At 42.1% G+C, this 22,943-nt stretch overlaps 1 protein-coding gene across 2 annotated transcripts in view; it reads right to left on the bottom strand.

Annotated features, from left to right (window-relative positions):
* The window catches only part of DIS3L2 (DIS3 like 3'-5' exoribonuclease 2), a 179,678-nt gene that overhangs the window by 70,009 nt on the left and 86,726 nt on the right, over window positions 1-22,943 (bottom strand). For both annotated transcript variants that reach the window (XR_015805587.1, XM_014871617.2), the window contains exons 11-12: window positions 17,851-17,930; window positions 2,039-2,151 (exon numbers count right to left, since the gene is read on the bottom strand). Coding sequence is in view for 1 of the 2 variants with exons in the window: in XM_014871617.2 (XP_014727103.2) it covers window positions 2,039-2,151; window positions 17,851-17,930 (193 nt within the window). In the remaining variant the exon portion in view is untranslated. The remainder of the gene's footprint in view (window positions 1-2,038; window positions 2,152-17,850; window positions 17,931-22,943) is intronic.

The following is a 22,943-nucleotide window of genomic DNA, read 5'->3' as shown; positions in this document are numbered from 1 at the left end:
TTACACAATAACTCCCCTTCTGGTTCAGGCAAATTAAATATGTGGCTTTATTTAACTTCTTTGGGAGGATTAGCATGGTGCTAACCTCTCACAGAATCACAGCTGTCTTAGGAAACAGTTTCATCAAAGGAAAGCATATTTTCTACAAGAGTCATGCTACCATCTTGTTTCAGACAGCCTGGCTGCGTTCCTTTGCCCATCCCCTCGCTCCTTTTCATCTCTTGCAATTAAAATATTGAAAATTTCATAATCTAACATAGTTTGTTGTTTTAAAATGTGTTTTCAGCAGGGCAGAAGTGTGGGTAAAACACTAATCCTGACTGCTGGGCCACAGTAGTTGGAGATTAATTTAAGATTAAGGACAACAGGTAACTTATGCTGGCAGTGCACAGGACTTGCAGTGCTGGGAGGAAAAGGCACTTTGAAAGAAAACTAAATTAACTTCTCCATCCAACTAGATTTGCATGAAAAATGTCTCCTTTCTTTATAAAAATCTTCCTTCTCCCTTGACTAAAAGAATCACGTGGCCTCAAACCACAGTATTTTGACTTGGAAATACTGCCATGACATCCTCTTGGAGTACAGTTTTGCTACCCCAAGTGACAGAGCACTGCAGAAGCCAAGGGCTAATCACTGGAGAGACTGTGGGACTGGGAAAACTGGTGCCAGAACTGCTGTTTCCACGGGATACACATCACATCCCACTGGTGGAGAACAGCAAGCACAGGGAACTGGGATCTCCCAGCACAGAGCAGCTGTTGGTGTCACCACCACTGAGCCTGCAGGGACACTTTATGATTGCTGTCATGGCAGTTCCACAGGGAGCTAAAACCCCCCAGACTCCCTGAGACCCCCAAAGCTGTGCCTTGCTGCTTCTACCCGAAGAAAGCTACAGAACAGTTGCTAAAGGAAAACAGCTTGATATCAAACCATTAATTGGATTCCACTAGTGTAACATAAATCATTTTATCATCCAGAAAGTGTAGAGAGGATACAGGAAGCTACTGAAACAAGCATCATTACAATAACCTCCCAAGATAACAACCCTGAAAACATCCAGGAAGGGAAGGGACAGGAAGAATCACTCTTAAGTAGGAAGTAGGATACATTTATTTATTATAGAAAAGATGTTCTGTCATTCCAGAAGGGGCTGTGGAGACAAGGACTTCAGCTTGACTGAACTGGAGTGTGGGGAGAGGCAGATTAATCTGCTCCATGACACTGCTTCAACACTCCTCTTCATGCAGCTGATGCCTCAAGCCTGCACAGGACACTGACAGCCAAGTTTTCCAGCTTCCCTACATGCACAGTGCCGACAGTATCTGATGGGCTATGAAGTGTTTCTGCACATTCAACTGAAAATGAGACAGCCACAGACCAAGCCTACACGTTTCCTTTCCAACAATGTTAAACCTGAACCTATTCATTTGTAAAGATTAGAAGTCAACTTGAAACTTGAGCTTAACATTTGATTCTGATAAGCTAAAATCTGTATAATTTCAAGCACCTTTTCATTGCATGATAAAGGAACACTATTCCTCCATTATTTGGGATACCCAGATAAAGTAAGACTGTGAACCTTTTGTTTTACCTCAAGATGTTTGTTTGTTTGTTTGGGTATTTTACACCCTACTCTGACACAAGTCCATTTCTGGGAGGGATTAGCTGGACTCCTGCACCAAAGGCAAGACAAAATCCTCCACATCTGCCGGTCTGAAGCCCTCAAGAGCAAAGCAGAGGAACCAGCTTGGGTGTGTCAGGCTTGACTCAGGTCAGCACTGAGCTGGTGAGCCCTGGCACATGTGGGGCACTCCCTGATCACAAACACAGGGTCACAAGCTGCTGCTCCATCCCATCCTCTCTCCCTAAGCTCCAAGGTAGTGAGCAGCTATGTCAACTTCTGTTGTTTCCATCCACTTACTCATTTTTGTAGGTGTCCAGCAACAACAGCTAGATTTTGATTGTGAGCTTCTGAAAATGAATTCATGGTAAATGGAAGGCACAGTCATCAGAGAGACAAAGGAAAAGCTGTCCTTACCTTCTGCACCAGATAGACACTGGTGGCTCTTTCACTTGCTACTTTATCCAGTGCTGTTTCTTCCAGTACGAAGTAGCTCACATCCGCGATGTGGACTCCCACTTCCAGGTTCCCTGGAATGGCACAAGGAAGTCAGTAGGCTGTGAGCAGAAATGAACTGCTGACATATTTAACTCTGACTCCTCTCCCTCTCCCCCAGTGCTACCACACATTGTTGCTTCATGTCAGAATCTCACAAAACTGCTATTTCTTTCCACTTCTTCTACCTGGAATGAAAACCGTGGTCTCTCAGGACATTCAAATTCACCACCACGTGGTGAGTGGCTACAACGTAGGAGTGAATATACAGAGAAGTGAATCCTCAAGTACAGAGGTGGAAATGTGAAAATCCTTCAAAATCATGTGGATAGATCTTCCCAGTTAGGAGCTTGTAATAGTGAGCCCAGTCCTCATCCCTTTGCTGCCAGACAACAGCATGAAAGAAAGATGGAACCCCACCTCCCAGGCACACAGGCAATGCAGGATCACATTACCCTGGTATGGAGCAGTCAGTCACACAGGCTTTTGGGTTATCAAAACTGCACCAGCCTGGTTGAGTCCAATTTGCTGCTGGGGACATGGGAAATCTTCAATTACTTGAAGCTGCAGAAGTGCAGCTTTCCACTACAAGAGTATTTCCACTATTACCCTGTGTTTCCTTCAGATTTGGCTTTTTATCCTTTAATTAGAGTCCAGTTTAAAAGCATCTTAAGTCAAAAGTTAGGCTAGAGAGGAGTACTACTGAGGTTTATCATGAGGTCTTGGCAGCAATTCGGATTTGGAAGTAGTGATCATCCTCAGCTTTGGAAGTAATTAGTACCTGGGTCCAAGAAATTCTGGTTTGCTAATCCTCAAAGCAGCCTATTGACCTTTGTTTTCTCTGGAAGGACTAGGCTGGATTTGAGGTGCTTATTTGTAGAATACTTCTAAGTGCAGCGGCTTCCTAATTATAACACTTGGTTCTTTAGAGGAATTCACTAACCTCTTGGTATCTATAAATATTTTTTCTTTCCTTAATTTTTTTTAAAGAGAAAAAGTAATAAGATCCCATGCTGGTGACAATCCTGTTTATTTATACACCTCACAAAGAACATTATCAAAGCCTTTCTCTCGAGTGTCACGTTTTTGAAGGATAAATGGTTTGTAGCTGTTGTCATAAGCAATACATGTGCCTGTGTGTCCTTCTGATGGATACCAGCACAGGATTTCAGCAGAGTGAGAGTGGAAACAGCTGAAGAGGAAGTATGAGAAGGTTCATTCTACTATTAGTGGGAGACACCCAGCCCACTGTGCCCCAGCTGGGAACTCAGGGAAATGAGTACCAGCCCACCCTGCAGAGCTGCCTGACTTCATAACAATTTCACTTTATTAAGCCATGTTTGCACAGCACTGTGAGTACGTAAAATGTAACCTTGCTTTTTGAGCAGCTTTTGTGCACTTGACAGAGCACAGATGTAAAGGCAGCAGAAATGCACACAGAGGGCAGAAGGGATGGGGTTTAGATGTGCCTACATAACCTCCAGTCACTGGAAGGGCCTGCAGAGACTAAATATGATGGCAGCAGGGAGAGAGGGCAATAATCCCATCGCACACCAAGGGACAAATTCCACCACTTGTCAGGAAGCTGGGAGCAAAGACTGCAGATTAAATGGTTCACCTCAGAAAGCTGCCTACAGCTGTGTTGTGATATTATCACATGCCTTGAAAGCTGCTCTACATGGATTAGGCATCCAAGCCTGAAACTACTTAGACAGTAAGTCTTAGACCAACAGTTCAACCAACAGGTTTAATATTACACACACTCGAAGCCAACACACTCAGAAGGTAAAAAAATATTGCATACTTTGAAGTCAATATTGTAATGTATTGACCCTGCAGGCAAATATTGACTAAAGGAAAAGGAGAGGGGGTCATTACATCATGCCTTTAATCGCACTTTAATTCAATATGTGCACTATTACATACATGAACTTTTTGTCCTCAATAGAAAATCGACAAACCAAGAAAGATCTCATTGCATGAGATAATAAAACATGGAGTTAGCCAACGAAAACACACTGAGCAGAGTTAAATTTCATTCAGGTTTCCCACCAGAGCTTCTAAAAGCTGGGGTCAGAGTGAGCCCCTTGCTTTTGAACTTTTAATGGAAATTCTATCTAAATATTTTCTTACATACATTGACATAATGCAAACTGGCAGCTCTTAGGTTTGTCTTGCTCATGTATGAATCACCCTATCTCCCTCACCCCCAAAATATTCAGACCAAGGGAACCTGAAGATACAGCACAGTGATCAACCAATCTGATTTCTCTCAAATCATTGCTTTTGAATGTGCTAGACAAAATACCAGCCTAAGCCTGCACAGAAATACCCGTCTGCTGTTCTCTCCTGGTTTATTTGCTGATTAAAGTGAAAGAGCATTGTGGATAGAGAAATACTAATTCTCTGGAATTCTGTTCCAGGTCCACAAACTGTTTTTCTAGTCTCATTAATTTTTATGACAAAGTCACAAAAGGAACGTTTTACATTGTAAGTCTCATGTTATTTCCCAAGGGGGAAAAAAAAATAAAGAGAGAGAGAGAGAGAGAGGGAGAGGGAGAGAGGGAGAGACAGAGGGAGAAAGTGGCCAGAAAGGGAAAGAGAATTTAAACAGCAGTCATGGAGTCAAAAAGTCTTACCAAAGAGATCAGCAGAAAGGGGTAGAGGGTAGACACCATATGGGCCACACCCCATAGGCTACTACACATGGTCTACTTGACCTCCATTTTGTGAAAAAAATCTACTTTTCCTGCAAAGAGAGGCTTCAAACCTTGCCATGTAGCTCTCCATTAAGACAGACTTTTTATATCATAAATTTCTTAGAGAAAGAATTACTTTTACAAACTACAGATTTGTTTCATCTCAAATTCTCTAACAGGGAACTTACAGCTGCATAACAACCCCTTAAGCTAGGTATACACAACCAGTTTAAGGTTAGGGTTTTTTAAAAGGAATTTACATTAAAATGTCCAGGAGATTAAGTCAGCATTTCACATGCTGCTATTAAAGCAAGAGCTACAGGGAGCATCTATTGCAATGAAAAATGCTGAAGGCACTTGGATGGCTTCTTTCATTCAGGATCTCTGGGACTCTTTCATTTAAAATCATTTCATATGGAAGTGGATGCAAAACTATCATGCCATTCAACTCTAGCACTGCAAAGCTGCTCTTGGGAGATGTTTAGCAACAGGGAATGCAGTTCAGAATCAAGCAAGGCGTGTTTTATCAACCAGCTGAACCCTATTAGCTCCTCTCTGCAACTACAGAGATGCAGCAACAGAGATGGATGGGAGACAGGAGCATTGTCTGAAATTACACCACAGCATTGCAAAAGCCAGTAAAGAGCCCCTTTGCAATGAGGAGCTCCCCTGAGGTCTGCAAGTAGAAAGGGAAAGGGCTGGGCACTCAGCCACCCAAACTCCCCTTGAGCCAATGCTCTGTGCCAGTGGGACAGGACTTGTCACCCTACTGCAAACAACACAGCTACGATGCCACAAGCAGAGAGGACAATTTCTCTTTTATTTAACACCACGTGGCTGTGAGGATGGCAGAACAGAATGAACCTGTGTCTCACCAACTTTCTGGAAGCCTGGATCCCTTCTCAGAGCTCCCCCAGCACAGTGGGCACATAATTGTTTTGGAGAAGGTTCGCTCCTCAAGCTGAGGATCTGGCTTGTTTGAACCCACCCCAAAATCTCCTGTGCATCAATATGATGCTAAAATCGAAGGAGAGCAGTGGCACCTTGCAAAAGAACAAAGAACAGGCTGCTCCTTTTTTTTGTTGTTGTTGTTGTTGATGATCTCATTCTCTTAGACAAAACAGTTCAGAGAACTTTTTTCATTCTTTTTTGAAAAAAAACTTATAAACAAATGAGATTATTAAGAAGGAGCTGGAAGAGAAGGAAAAGGCATTTTCAGCCTGTAAATGCTTCATAAGAACTGTCAACCCAGGAGGTCACATCAAGCATTTGCCCTTGGAATTAAAAAGTTGAGTTGAATGCATTGGAACAGTATGTGAGGGAGCACACTGGAAGCAAATCCCTCTTCCCTGTCTTCAGCAACCCTACTCAGTCATAGCACGAATCCAGAGACAAAGCAATTTCACTTCATACCCTAGCATATGTGAATTTTAGGGCCACATAACTTAAAAATGCAGCTCTTCAAGGATAAAACACCAGAAAGTATTTCTCTATCATGCAGACACATTCCCATTTATTTCCATCTCACCTTCAAGCGTGATCATTCTCAGGAGGGAAGTCAAACAGGAGCAAACGTGTTAACTTTAAATCAAATACCAGGGTTTTTGTATCAACCTCTGTTTCCCACACTCTCTTCACCCTTCAGTGAGATACAGAAGACTTCAAAGAAAATTGCAAAGTGGTTGCTCTATCCAGAAAACAGCCAACTATCCACCTGCTGCCAGCAGTTCAAGGCAGTCCCAAGCTGTTCTCTGGTTAGACCAAACTCTTGCAGCAAATAATTACAGCTCTTTCCCATTCCACAGCCCTGGGGGTATCATGTTGTTGCTCTTCTCTGCTAAGCAATATTTAGCATCTTGCAAAAGTATGAAAAACTTGCATAAAGAGAGAGAAATGAGGCCTTTAACCTACATGCATGTTTTGGTGCTATTGGCAGTGCTACAGAACATCAGGAGTCTTCATCAAGGGGGAGGACAGTATCTGCCACAGAGAGCCACAGTGACAGAAGGGACAGTCAGAGGGGCTGCAGACCATAAAGGGGTGAACATAAACCCAATGAAAGTTGCTCTGAAGCAGAAACTGGCACCAAGACTTGGGGAAGCTGCTGGACCAGGTAGGAGCCATCACAGACCTTTAAATAAACGACATGACACAAATATTTCTGCTCCTCTTCAGCATATGTATGAACACACACAGATCAATAATTATAGAAGTGACCATCTTGTGATAGAGAAGAAAAGAGAGAAAAGAGAATGACTGATTAGGAGAGAAGAGCAAGTGGGAAAACAAAAAAAGCGCAAGATGGAGAGGGGAGGAGAAGAGTTTAATAAAAAATAAAAGTGGAACCACGGAAAGAGTAAGTTTTTTGTCTGCTCTGGAGTCTGAAGACAAAATTGGGTGGCTTTAATTCTCAGCTGAGGTTACTTTTCCACCAAAGGAAGCCAAGCTGTTGTTCAAAAAATCAGACAGTGTGTTTTACTTATTTAAAAAAATAAAGAAAGTGCTTAAATTTTACTTGTGTGCCCTAGGGCCATTCTGCTTTTTGAAGACACAGTGCAACTGATATTAACTTGTTTACCAAGAAACCGAATTTTTTAAATTATCACATGATGGCCCTTTAGCCAACTGACATGCAACTAATTGCACCCTTTTACTGAGCAAGTAATAGCTTTTTCCTTCTCTAAAGGTCTCTTCTTTGACATAACCTCACGAGAAGACTCTGGCAAAAGGATCAGATCCTGTATCTTGAGAGCAGGACAAGTCCGCAGGACACAGAGCAGCAACTTTTCCATCCAAACATTTCCATCCACTCAGTAAATGTTGCAACAATTTCAAAAAGAAAAAAACTGTCTGCCCAAACAAACAACAAACACCTCTAAAGGGTAACAATAAAAAAAAAAAAGCTGTTTTACTCTGGTCAGCCACCCTGACCTTTGTCCATTTTGTCCCTTGCATCAACTGAACGTTACAGAACTACAATTTTACAAACCAATTTGTGACTGGCTCTAGGTGAGGTCCAAAATAAAACTCATCTCTTCATTAAGACAAGTGAAGATGAAAAGCAGAGATATTTTCTAGAGTTTTCCATTAGCCATCAGCAATCCTTAAAATAGTTTCAGAATTATGAGGAGACTATCACTAAATTAAATTCTGGAAGTAGGTCCTTCATGCAAATTGCAAAAAAATTTTGTCTGCAGCAGCTAATAAATTCAGCAACATCCTGAAACTACTTAAAAGAATGTAAAAGCCACTTTTTATACCTCAAAACAAAGCCAGGACACCTTCATAATGTGGCACTTAATACACTGTGCATCACAGAGCCCTGAGTTTTACACACAAACCAGCATAAGCCCCTGCAGGAAAGGTGACCCCCACATCTGAAGGGGATGCTCAGAGATGGCTCTTGGTCAGCATGAGGCTCTCTCAGGCTCTCAGGACAGCAAGAAGGTGAATCCTCCCATGAGAAGACAGGGTAGATCTTTGTGCTGGTGATGTTCTCTCAACTTCCAAACTCCCATAAACTGGAGACAACTATGTTGGCATCAATCAGGTCTCCAGACCTCACAGATGATATCACATCACCAAGGCAGAGTAACAAAACAAGCCTCCTGTCCTGAGTGAACTCAGCTCTTCATCACCTTGTGACAGAAGATGCTGCCACCCAAAAGGCAACTACTACCTACACCTGTCCTGAAAACCACCTTAAAACCTGATGCAATAACTCTGGAGAAGAATGAAAGAGCTCTTCTGTGCAAGTGCTACTACTGCACCATTAAGGTGGATACTTACACAAGGAAGGAATTCTCCTGAGGGGAAAACAGACAGAATTCACACAGCATGTATAAGATAAAACATCTAATTGCAGACTCAAGGACACAGGCAATGATATCCAAAAGAGCAAGCACACTGAATAAGGATTTTTTTCACACTGCTGAGCAAGACACAAGCAGAAAAATACAGATACAAGCAGGGCACAACTATTGCAATAGTAAAAATCAGGAAAGAGCATAGGACAACTGGGGACAGACAGTATAATGATGGAAAACAAAGGGAATGTGTCATTTTTTTGATATATTAAAGGTGTCCATTGGAAGACTGAGACCAGACACAGTGGCTCCTTATGCAGCAATGCCTGTGTCCCACCTTCTGCCCATGCAGGTTTTGTCCCCATTCTTGTGCTGGTACCTGCTTACACTGCAAAGGTTCACAGCAGAGCTGGTTTCCTCTGTGCCTGCATGAGTGCTTAGCAGACCTTGTGAAGTGCCAGAACAAAAAGTTCCAATCAGAGGTATTGTAAAATGTGTTGATTTCTTTGCAAGACTCAAGGAATGAGCAACTTATGAGGAGCTACACACCCCAAACACAGATTTATCCACTGAATGCCATGACTTATTATATGCTCATATCTGGGAGAACCTCTAGATGACTACTTAGAACTTAGACCCAGCATCTTTGTCATGCACATTCAAACTCAACACTTGGTGGATGGATCTTCCACTCTTCATCAAGACAAGATGTCAAGCAGGACACAGAGGCAATGGCTGTGCTGCTGTGACTCAGACTCCTGGCTCAGAAAGCAATCTCTGCTTGTGGGGAAGAGTTACCAAGGCAGACTGCCCTGAGCTCTCTCAGCAGCCTCTTAACAATGAGGTTTGCAGCCAACATGATGAAGGTAAAAGGACGAATTCTGATATACATGTCATCAATTGTTTGTATTCCAAGACTGACTCAAGAGGGTCTATCAGGAAATCAGCAGTCTTTGAATTTATAGAGATGGGAAGTGACACCCAGCAGCTTTAAAGATTTATAGTATTTTTGGGTGTAGGATGTCATCCTGTTCCTGAAATGAAGGTTTAGAGTGGGGAGGGACCAGCTCTCTCTCCTGTTAGGTCAGTCCCTTTTGTGATATCTCTACTGTACACAGTAATCCAAGGCTGAGTGAGCATTCCCAGGCATTGAATGAGACCTTGGGATGCAGTGCTAGCCCAAACACACACAATGTACTTCCATGGAACAGCCTTGACATTTCTTCAACTCCTTTAGAAACAGAAGAAACTCGCTGAGATTTCACTTTTAGCCATCCAACTGTTTTGTTTATTTTTGGAAAGATTTCCAAAACATTTCCATCTGCACCTGGTTTTACTCTTTCTATGTACCTAGTGTAATAGTCAACTATCAAGGAATACTGTAGTGAATAACAGTGTAAGATGCTTTTCCTGTTCATCTGGGTTCTGAAACCCTGCATTGCAATAAGTAACAAGTTAAAACAATAAGCCATTGATTCTCAGAGATCCTGCCATTTCATAAAGTTGATAATAAAGACAATAGACAGCAGTAACTCCTTTGCTGCCTGCATGTAACAGAACATGTGACTGAAGACAACCATGTAGGAATGTACAGTCAGCTATTTGTACCTTTTTAAAGTTTATCTTCTTCATATATCTTCTGATGTTTATTTACTACATTCACTGAAAAGTCCTGTTCTATCTAGGTCTGTCTGGTCATTCCCAACCATTTGTGGTTCTCCAAAGACTCTCCTGGTCTTTGGGGTCCTTTTGCATGAATGGAAATTCTAGGCAAAGTGCTTTTAGATGTGTTTGCACAAGAATTTCTGGATCTTCTTCCCATTATCCAGCTACTTAAAGGCTTTTTTTTTTTGTCTTCAATACAAAATCAGACACTCTCTTTTATTTAAGTTTGTATCCACAAATATCAGTAAGATCCACCAGGACATAAAATCCCACACCTCGGAATCTTTGGGGAATTGTCCCAGGTCCTGAATTCATGAACTGAAATGATCCAGAAGGCAACTTTGCCCAGAGCATCTCTCCTCCCTGCAGAAAAGTAAACTCACTTTTATGAGTAATTCTACTGGTATTTGCACATCTGTTTGCACGTTCTGAAGCCACAGTCTTTGTTACCTTGGTCCTTCCCACACAATATACCTTCTATTTTGTTTTAATCCCATGTCTCTTTGCCACACACCTATCTTTGCACAGAGTGAAAAAAAAAACAAACTACCAACAACTTTTGGGATAAGGATGAAATATTTATAAAATATTTATACCTGACATAAAAGTCCAGCATATTATTAATCACAAACTCTGCCCAATTTTGCTTAATCAAACTTTTAATCAACCTTCTCACAAGCAGCTTTCAAAAATATGCAAAAAAAAATTTAACGAATTATGTTCTAGCAATCAATATTTTAACTAAATCCAAACCTCCTTAACCACCCCAGTACCTTAACACCCAGTTTAATGCACTTGTCTGGGGATTTGGCTCAGTCCTTTCAGCCACCAACAGTTTGGAGCAACCTGCCCTATTCCCAGTGGAACTGAGGGCAAGCCCCACGTCACCAAGTTGTCCCACCAATTTCAAGAGAGATGTTTGGTGGAGAGAAGCTGACTCAATTCAGCCCTCTGATTCCATTCAATCCTGCACTTGGAAATTGGAAATTGTGTTTCTGCACATAGCCCCACATTACCTCAAAAGAAGAGACAAAATATCCTGTACATGCTGCAGTTCCCAGCATGACACAGGAGCACACTGTGGGGCACAGCAGAGATCTCGATTTGGCAGAGATCTGAGAGTATTTTGCATATTTCAATGAATCTGCACCCACAAGCCCTCAATTGGAAGAAAGAATATATACCTCTTTCTAATCACTGCAATATGTCTTTTTCACTTTCCTAGTGACACAACAAAATATCCCCAGATTAACCAGCAGGTAACAGGAGAGACGAGCTAATTATGTATGATATTAAAGTAAAATTTGACCAAATGTTACACACAATCCCACTCCTTGTAGATCTTATCTTTCCCTTATTTGACTCCTGAAGTATATCTAAGCAAATTGCAGTTTATGATCATTTGACATTTGTCAATGTGTTTCTGCCATTTTCTCTGCAGGTCTGGTGTCTGTTCATCTTAAATAGCTTACAAAGAAGGAAGCATAGTAATTTCATAAATTATTTTTGATAAGTAAGTCCATACTCATTTCAAAAGTAACTTTTGATCCAACCCTATTTTGTTCTTCAGTGTTTATCTTAAGCAAGTCTGCACAGCAAGACTCCAGTTACAAACTCTCCTGATACTCTGTCCTGCAGGGACCAAAGGGATTTGCTGAAGGGTCCTGTACCACATTTTACTAGAGCAAATTTCACCCTGCAGTCCTTAAGTGGCCAGGGATACAAAGCTGAATAGAAGAGGGAATATTTACATCTTAAAAAGCAAAATGTAAGTGCACAGAACTTTGCAAAATTAAAACATCCTAAAGTGTTTGCAAACTACACCAGGAAAGAATGTGGATCAAAGGAGAGGAAGATCAGGTGGTCACCTGAAGATGGTAGAGAACATCTTGGGGCTACCAGGGCTCTACAGGTGTTTTTCAAACAGAAGATTCTGGAGTTCACCCATCAAGGGATATCTACTAAGCTGTCCAGGTCTAAGAAAAGCAGCCCCAGAGCCTGGAGGCCTGCAGTGGACAAGGGAGAATTTTATCAACATTTGGCAAAACATTAGTTGGCTTTACCAAAACGTGTGAAATAGGCTCCTTGAACAGAGATCCAAGTCTCAGACTCTGCAGATCTGTTCCCAAAAACTTCAGCTCACAAGCACCTTTGTGCTAAGCAGAAAGGCCACGCTGCACTCTTCCCAGATTTGGGTCACAAAGGAAAGTTCTCTTCTTTGCTTATACCCCATTTTTATGACGCTTATAGAAACAAAATGTGTTTGATTTTTTTATCCCATTGCCCTTAGGTACATTTTATTAAAATTCACCAACAGATTGAATGGATTTAAGGGAAATAGAAAAAAACAGGGGGCTGCACACTGCAGAATCCTCATTTGTTTAGGTCATTGGGCAAACACTGGGAAGAGTCAATGATTGCATCTATCTATGGCCTCACTCCAAAATGCAGACAACCAGCATCACTAAGGACATGGAAACCAGAGCAAACAGTCTGTAGAATATACTTCTATTCTGTAGTACAACAATTCCTTCTAAAAAATATGTAAATTACTTGAACTTGAATTACTTTGTAAAAGACTGTAAGAATACAGAAATGAAAGAAAAACACAAGTGAGAACCATATTGGTTATTAATATTCAAATAGAAGATGTACAGAAGCTCTGTCAGTACGTCCCAAAGCACTGCTTTGAGATCAGCATCAAAAGACAAGCCCTCAGAAATACTTCCCTATAATTTCTGCTGCAGCTTTTCCCATCATGGTCTGACCTTTCACTAGAAGGAGTTGTCTGCCTTGAAATATGCCAAATTCCACTTCTACTCCTACCATTAAGCAGCTTTCAAACACGACTGCATCAGTAGTGTACATTACCAGAAATACAAGCAGCACTGGCAGATAATTCCCAGAAGAGGTCTGGAAAGTGTGAGAAACATTCCTGGTATCACTGGGACACACAGGTCACCTGCCATGCTGAGATCAGAATAAATCTCTAAACCTCTGCACCCTGGGTGAAAACACTGAGGCTTGAAAATACTACAGCTGTTTTCTGGACATCCATACGACCTGAGAATGATTCTGCTGTGCCTTCCTGGCTGCAGCAATTTGCTAGAAGACGTGCAGAAAGGATCACAAAAGAGCATTAACTGAAATGAACTTGTTTAAAACCTCAAGCTACCCTGAAAGCTCTACAAAGGCTGTAGAAACTAGGTGCAGACCAGAGCCATCTTTTACTCCAAGGTTATGCTGAATCATCTAAATGGAGTACAGTTTGTTCATATTTCTGCAGCTGTTACATAAATAACCCTATTTTCCTTCTTTATTGGAGCTGATCTCTTTTTAAATATACACTCACAAATGTGAGCAGCAAGCTCACCTCTCTACTGCTATCATTAAACAATAACGAGGAGCATGGCAGTTAATCAGAAACAGACTCCAATATAAAATCCTCTCAAAACCAGACTGGCCCACTTAAAACATATATCCCTGGAAAAGTTTCCAACTGCTGCAGTATCCTACTGTGAGTTCCATTAAAAATACAGCTCTTCCCACAGCCATCCCATGCTTCCTTTGCTAGTGACACTCTGCTACTGGAGAGCTCTTCATGATAGATTTGTGAACTACTTTAGCAAAAAAGCTCCTTTGCATCTTTTACCGAGGATGGGTGAGTCCTCCATCCATTGACCAGATCTGATAAGGGTCACACATTCACAAAGGTGCCAAGACAGTCACTTATCTGTTTGTTGCTTAAGTTCTTTCAAGGCAAAGAAACTGTCACGGTCTTGAATAAATTAGCAATGAATGCTTGAAGACAATTTAATTCTCCAAAATCTTCTGAAATGTCCTGATTTGGCAGTCTGATGGAAGAAGTGTGGGCAATTAATGTGGCATTTTTTAGAAATTCAGTGTGCTATACACCAACAGAGAATTCCGAATTGAATTCTGCATTCTCTGTTGATTTTTGGAGATCTCCTGACATCATGAGGATGCCAAGATATGTGGTTTGCTCATGTTGGGATTTTTTGGTGAGGTTTTTTTAAGTGTTTTACATACGGGCAAAAGAGATGGAAAAAATAATAATTTCTTGTAACCACGTTTACATTTGGAATAAAAGCTGTGTTAACTCTTAACACAACTTTGCCCTCATGAGAGATTCAGCCTTGCCAGACCCGGACAAGCTCTTAACTTCTAAAACAACTCTTTGTCATAATAATTGCAGCTATCACAGCAACTTTTAGAGCCAAAAGTTCACAGGGTACCTCCAAAACATGTCAAAAGGCTCTACTAAGCACAAGATTGAGGTTCCCATAGGGGCTCTCCTAAACACTGAAGAGCTGGGAACAGCCACAGCTTTGCAAGCAAGTGAACACAAAGAAGTGACCCCAAAGGACTCCCAGCACTGTTTTTGGACCTAAGTCTGGAAATTCCTGAAAAAATTTTAAGTCAAAGTACAGATATCTCAGTAAATTTTCCTTAGAAAATTTTACATATGCTGATGGACTTATTACTCCCCTGCTTTCACCACTCACATTTCATGGGCTTATCACAGTACCCTGCATAGTGCCACAGGGGCCAGTGCACCACAGACTGAAAATCACTGAGCAAGATGCTCAATTCACACCAGGACAAAAAAAGCAACAAGTCCAGAGAGATTCAATTTGCAAGCAAGAGAATATCCCAGGAACTTGTGATACGAGATGGATCTGGGTGTCTTCTGCCAGCTGCAGGTCTGTGGGCTGAAGCCCCCTGTGCCAGAAACTGAGGAGAAGCATGTCCCCAGCCACACAGAGCCCAGTCCCAGCCAAGAACAGGTTGATGGAATGAACTATCTCTAAATTCCCCATTAGGTGCAAAATAAGGACTGCAATAAGAGTGTGTGTCAATTAATACGAATATACACATTTCTGTTACTTCCTCCTGCTAGGAACAGAGACTGTGTGATGCTCAAACCCTGGCTGAGGATCCAACACCTGGTCTCTTGGACAACAACCTCTGCAGCTGTATCTCTAAAGTGACACCTTAGAAATGGGACAAAATACATCTTATATTGCCACCTGCATGTGAAACAGATATCCCTTATAGGAGGCTTGCAAAATAATGTTACAATTGAGCTCTTCAGATCAGGAAGTATTTTAAAAATTTAACCTTTGTATTTTAGCAACTCAATACCAAACCACAGTAAGCTGAGAAAAAGGTCCATGAAATGCTGCATCAAGCTTATGCCTAAAACACATTGAGAGGATAAAGGATGAGAGTCCATCAATACAGTTCCTAGTTGCTGTTATTACTCATTTTACTCATACTCAGTATTACTCATATTATTCACAGCAAAGATTCTGCAGGCATCTCCTCATATGACATCAGGAGCCTTATGAATGGAGATTTTCCAATTACCAGCCTGGACATCTCTGCCTCAGGATCTCTCACGTTTTAAACCAGCACTGCACAGGCTTCTGATGCACTGATTTCCCTCCTCTGCCTGCTCAGGGACCAGGGCTGAGCTGGCCAGCCAGCCATCATGCCTGTGTGAAGGATGCAGTCACTCCCACCCCACTCCTCAGCTCCTTCCTGAATGGATCATAACTGCACCAAAGACCATCAGGACCTGGTTTCCTGCCTGTACTTCCTTCTGAGCCACCAGATCTTCTCGGATTAAACACCACAGGCTTCAAAATAAATGTAAGGTAAAAGGTACCTGAAGGTACATGAAAAGGTATTTCCATGGTGGTTCTTTGCACATTGATTTAAAACCTGGTCCCTGCATCAAAACCAGCATCAAAACTGGCCTTTCCAGAGAGTAAATTTCAACTTCTTTAGCCAAAAGCTGAGGTGGTGATGGAGTGTGGGCACTCTCACAGCAGATCACAGACTGAAAGGAGAGGCTGAGCACATGATGCCCAGGACAGGCACAGATAAGCTCACTCCTAAGGAAGGCTCCAGCTCAGAGCATCTTCTCATTGAGGGGAGAAGAGGGTGAAATGAGCTCATGGAAGGATGCATGGTTCCAGCCAAAAGGCAGAGATCTGGCACATAAAGGGCTGCTGTGAGCAGGCTCCCAGCTAATGGTTCATGGAAAATGATCCATGGGAGTCACTAAAGGCTTTTGGGATGGGACAGCCACCAGTGAGTGCATTCACTGGACCGCCTCCTTTCTCCTCTGCTGGAGTTGGAAAGGCAGACTTCAAGGGTGGCCACATTCCTCATCACATATAGTCACAAGCCTCAAGCACAAGCGACAGGGCTGCAATGGCTTTGCAGGCTTTCTGGCAGTGAAGAATTCTTGTTCACACTGACACTTTCCTTGAACAGTTTCTCCAAATGACTAATGGATAAGAGAAAAGTGCAGATGCATGCACCACAAACCAGCTCACTGAATGGTTCCTGCAGCATCTAAAATCCACATGTATGTGAACAGTAAATGCTCAGAAGGAGGAGTTTCAACACCTTAGATCTGAGGACCTGTGGGATCACAACACTCTCATAAACCTACAGTGATTCAGATAACAAAGTGGAAAGAGGGAGAAAAGAGCTCAGTTTAGGATCTCTCAAGAAGACTTCCAATTTTGTGTGAAACAGAATGGCAATTTTTCCTTAATCTTGCCTCAAAACTGCTATTTTACAGTATAATTAATTTTATTGGCCTCAAATTTTCTTTCACCTCTGCTTTTTTAATCCATTTTATAGCACTGTTACAGTACTCTGTACTTCGGTCTAAATGACATTACAATTCATTGGCCACATTGCACAGTATGAAATCAACTTTAAAAAATGGAAATTATGTCTTGGATGTCATCATATTGTGATGATAAGCAAGAGCAAGAAAAACTAAACCCACACCAAAAAAACCCACCCACTTTTATCTTCATTATTAGGGGTGGATAGGCTAATCAATCATACAGTATTTCTAACCAAGCCTGTTACTGGATCTTATCAAACTAAATGAGTGGAGCTTGGATGGCAAAGCAAGCTTACAAGAGAGAAGTTCCTTTGGTCATAATCATCAAGATTTGGCTTCTGGAGCTTTACTTTCTGTTCTGTTGGCTTACAGCATAGTAAAAGTACAAATAAGGCAGAAGAGAAAGCTCAAAAGGCAGTGAGAAGAAAAACACAACTTATAAGGCACACTGTGCTCATCTGACAATTCCCAGCATCCCATAAACACCAAAAACAATTCAGCCAGTGACCTTCAAAAAACTGGATTCCTTTACCCATGGACTGCATACACAAGGTCAAAGTTCCACTCGACTTTAGCCTGCAGGAGTGGTGTATTAGCTATTCAGCTGTAACTCCCATAATGACAGGAGACAGCTGAGATCTGCTCAAATCAAATTACAGCTCTGATTATGCAAAACACTGTGCCTCTGCATTTTCTAACACCAAGACTGAGTGCAGCTTGAAGACGTCTGCTCCAAGATTTCTAAAAACAAGCAATTAAAACAACAGGAGAAGAACTAGTTTATTACTCTACTTATATTTGGCAAAGAATACTTCAGGACAAATTATAGACACAAGGGTGTCAACAGCTGAATACAAACACTAGAAGTATTTTGTAAAATATATCTCATACCGTCAGGGAGTTGTTTACAGGATAAAGCATCATCAAGATCTCTGGCAGTTGATGGGTCGATGGTGAAAATGCATTCTTTCCTATCCAAAGAAAAAAAGAAAAGGAAAATTTATCTCCCAGTCATGAAGAAGGTATCAAAACACAGAGCCCATCAGAGACATCCAGACAACAACAACCGTGTTTTCAGAAGACTCTGCTGAAACATCTTCCAATCTAATCTGAATACTAAATCTAATCTATCTTTTAAAAAACTGTTTAGACAAGTGAATCTCCCTGGGTATTTTTTCATTCTTCTTTTTGGTTTAACTGCTTGGTCTTAGTAGCTTTCATTTCATTGCAGATATTCTCTCACAAAAACTAAACAATTTAGCCCATCAAGTTCACTCCAAAGAAACAAGCAGGAAAAAGTCTAGATGCCTTGCAGCTAGAGCAAAAATAGATCGTTCCTAATTGCAAAGCTAAATGGAACACAAATAACCCTCATGCCCATGCCAAAGAGTGGATGTCACACCATCTGACACTCCATGAGCACAGCTAGCACAGAGCAGAGGCACTGAAACACGTACAAACGAACGTGACAAAACTGAGTGAGAGTTTTGGTCTCAATAAAGACACCCAGAAGATGCAGGACTTTATAAAACCTACACTGCCAATTATGGACCAAAGGGAAAATCAGTGGGTTCAGCAGGAAAAATGTGAAAGTTATAGAAAGGGCGATCATCTCCTTAGATCTCACAAATCACCTTGGTCCTCAGGAAAAGCTGAACATCCTTTTGCATGTGCTATACCAGGTGGCACCTGGAACTTGCAGCCCTGCCCTGGAAGGCTCACATATGTATGTCCTGTAGCAGTGGGTGGCAGGAACACTGGGAGCACGCCAAGCTGGACCACAGGTATGGTCTAGGGCCACACAGATGGGACAAATAAAACATCTGACTCAGGCACCATCACTTTTAATAGAGCAGAGCCTGGCACCAGTGAGACACAAAACCTGAAGCATTCAACAAATAAAACTTCCTGCTTCAGGGCCTCCCTTAATCCCAGGCTGTCCTACAGCAACTTCTTTCCCAGACCTCTGGACTACAGCAGAGTTCTCCCAAGAACTGTGAGGAATGTGGCACCAGAGCTGAAGAGCAATGAGGTCAGTACAGTAATGGGTTTGCTGGTTTATTTTGCTTTTATCTTAACTTTTAGAGCAAGTTCAGCCCCTCCTTAGTTAAAAGATCCTCAAGCACAATGGTACGGGCTGAGGCTGTCATGGAAGAGATCAGACCTCTGCTTTTCTTCTTTTCTCTTTGCCACAGAAAGACTCATATCATGATGGCAACTCCCTTCTAGAGATGTATAATGCAAACACACACTATTTTTCTTACAGCATAAACACTGGTATTACTCCTGGGGTAGGAGAAGTGGGAGGAGAAAATTATAGCAAATTCTTAAAGGAGCAAGTGTACATGGAATTAGAAAGTCAGTCTTTTTGTATGGGTGCTATCTCAGTGAGAGCAGTCTCCAACTTTGCAGACCTACCACTTCCATACTGAAATGCTCTGGGTGGTATCTGATGGAGTCGGACAGCTGGCAGCATCTATTTATGTAATTCCACCAGGCACACTAAATAGAGGTTTTCAAAGACATAAAAATCAGTAAAGCACTTCACTGCCTTCTGAGACTTTGAAAGTATTTTGGAATATGCTGGCTTTCAGATTGGATAGCAAAGCTGCCTTAATCCCCAGATGCACATTAGTTTCTGATCCTTTGCATGCACCTAAACAAATTAAAAGATTGTGACACTGAAAGATATAGAATCTTTCAACTACACCAGGACTTTGATCTGTTGGTGCCAGCACTAAAAATCTACGGATTTTTAAAGGTTTGCAAACAACCCTACTTCCATAAATATATATTCCTTAAAATTCCACCTAAGGATGGAATTTCAGGATACCACCACCCCAAGGCACCGTGCAACTCTTTTTAGGGAGCTGTGCACATGCAGATAGACACTCCTATACTACAAACAGTATGGAGACACACACGTGTGCCAGCCTGCATGCATTTACACCAGGTCCCACTAATGCAAAGGGTATTAAGTGCTCTCCTCAGCCAGTAAATCTTTAAGTTATTTAATTTAAAAGAGTCAACTGAATGGACACAAATGGCTTGCTTTATCTAGCAAGTGAGCAAGAAAAAAGTTAAGAGCTGCTTCAAAGAGATAGTGGGTTCCTGTGTTAGGAGAATACAGAGCTTACCCCAGATGTTCAGGGCCTGCTACCACAAACATCTGCCACCCATTGTGAATTGCAGCTCCAGGCAGTTGAAAAATTAGCAGATTGGTTTCAACAAAGTGCATATTTCCAGCCTGTCGTAAATAAAAGTGAGCAGAAAAACAGGGGTGCCAAATATTTTGCCACATTTATACAATGGTAGCAACTAATGGGCTGTTCTGCTGAGATGTATTTGGCCAGTCAAGTCTAGTGCAGAGGCCAATGGTGGTCCCAGTTCAGAGAGTCCAAACCTGTAAGTCTGGTGGGGCAGCCCCAGCCTCCCTTTGTGCTCAGCCTGCTGCCCTTGGGGATGTGCTGGCTGGCTCTGAGCTGTCTCTCAGCACAGGAATGGCCAGCACAGACACAGCTCCATAAACTCACAGATGCAAAGCTGAAGCGAGGTCCAAATTCTGATTTAGCATTTCTCACCAGCTCAGATATGTTTAACCACCAGACTCAGATCTGTTTCTCCTTTAGAACTACTCAAAGGACTTGGACTTGTAGCTTGTCACAGGCAGTTTATTCTGGGCACAGACTGCAAGGTGAGGTAAGAAAGTCACTGATCAAGTAAAACAAGGCATGATACTCTTTGGCATAAGGATACTGCAGAAACGTTACAGAGCCAATGGCCAGGTAGTCAATGGGACAAGAGAAGCCAACCTCACAGCAGAGCTCCAAGTCCATAGCAGTAATCCTGGCACACAGGTCTACACCTAGATGAAAATTTCTGAGAGAATTTGGCTCACCAGTAACAACATTATTAAGTGTGATTAATTATATTTTTGGTTTTCAGTTTTTATTACTGAAGAAGTTTCAGATGGCCATAGGAACAAGGGCTGGCATGTGGGATCCATGGAATGATCCATGCAGCTCTGAGCCTGAGGGCAGCACCGTGCACTCATGCTTCTTCAGGACACAATCTCATGTTCTCAGCTATCTCCTCCTGCTTCTCCTCCAGGCCCAGTGTTATCACTTTTACTTCTAGGATGCCACAGAGAGCCATCTCTCATCCTGGAGAATCAGGCAATGCAGTGGAAGAAAGGGTAGGAAAGGCTGGGTGTGGGCAGCATAGCCTGCCCACTGCTCTGCAAATTTTCCCCTCCCTTGGCACCTACACCAGCCACCCCTGCACACACCTCAGGGAAGACCCTGGAGGCAGCTGACAAAAACCATCTGGGTGAAGAAATAACACTAATCTCAGCTATGTGGCAAGCGTGTCCTGTGAAGAGGAAGGGGCTGTACAAATTCCTGCCCTGACCACACTGTCTGGCTGTGCAATACCCCAAAGGCTGTGGCACAAGGGAGCTCACAGAGATCAAACCACATTTCTGACTGTGACCAGTAACAAGACCAGCCTGCAGCGAGTTGTTTCATTAAAGCACAAGTGACAGAATGTTTTGTGCATCTGCTGATGTTACTTAAATCCAGAGCTACATGCACACACATTTGCATGATTGACTACAGGTATATACAATCTGGTAGCTGTCTCCAGCTTATGGGGGCCACCAAGGTGACTTTGTGGGTTAAGGAGCTTGATCATCCCCCTCTCTCTCTTCTTTCAGGGCCTCAAAGGAAGCATCTCTCATTGTCATCACACCTAATAAAAATCTGGTTTATTCATTTCAAATTGTCAAAATATACTTCGTAAAAGTAATGAGATGATCTAAGTCCACTTGTTCCAACACACACACAATTTGGTAAAAATAAAATGGTTTAAGAGATAGAGACACACCGAGTTAAGAGATTTTCTGGTCTTCATGCTGAAAAGGACTGGAGATAAATATGTGCCTTTAAAAACGGCCCAGCACTGGTCAAAAAATCCTAAAACATTTCAGTGTGGCAACTTCCACTTTTTACAGGACCATCTTTATGTAAAACAGATGTCTAATGCAGCTTTGATGAACTTGCTCTGGCATGGAGTTTCTGCCAACGGAAGAACAAAATCTTCCCTCCCTTCTCCTTGTTACAGAGGTTCAGCACCAGAGCAAGGCAATGCCTGCAACACTTTGGGAGGATCAGGGGAACTACTCACAACTGACCACGGCAGACCTGCAAACAAGAGTCAGGACAGCAGGAGCCGCCCATTCTGCCCACCCCCTGCCAGACCCCAGCAGCACTGGCCAAGCCACCTCTAGCCCCGAGATAGTGACGAGGGCCCTGCTAAAGCTGGCTCTGGCTGACATCTCGCAAATCAACCACCTGGGGAAAAAAAATTACAGAATAGAGCACTTAGTTTATTAGACAGTAATGACGGTGTCAACCTATACAGGCTGGTATATCAATCCTAATTTGAGGGAAGCTAATTAAGTGCAATGCTCTTTGCGCAGCTTCAGGAAGACTAATTAAAGCAGACAAGCATGTCTGCAGAGCAGTTAGTCTTTTTACCTTTAACAGGACCTAAAATAAATTACTAGTGTAGCAGTAGAGGTAAGAGAAGTAGTTTGTTGGTGAGCTGGAATTACGATCACAGCAATTAAAATGTTCACAGATCACAGAACTGCAACAGCAGTTTGTTTTACTTTGTGCAAATATATACATCTATGTATACATCTATGCTAAGGTATTCACAAGAATCAGCAAAGAAAATACTGCATAGTTGGTGCCTCAAAGATTGGTAAAATATATTCATTCATTTTTGCCAGCTAAACTGCTCAGAATTAAATATACCACTTAGTTTAACCATACAATATGAACACCTACAACATCAGGAAATTACAAATTTCAGTGGTAAGGGCTCCCTCTTTGCTCAAGAGAGAGGCTACCTGCATCAGGATGAAGCATTGCAATGGTAAGCCATGGGCTCAGGCTGTATTAGAGTCAAGGTTTCTGGCA

This window comes from Sturnus vulgaris, chromosome 10, assembly GCF_052056855.1.
Source record: "Sturnus vulgaris isolate bStuVul1 chromosome 10, bStuVul1.hap1, whole genome shotgun sequence".
Classification (NCBI taxonomy): Eukaryota; Metazoa; Chordata; class Aves; order Passeriformes; family Sturnidae; genus Sturnus; species Sturnus vulgaris.
The sequence above is the reverse complement of the archived record's forward strand: the minus strand, read 5'-3'. Positions and strand labels throughout refer to the sequence as shown.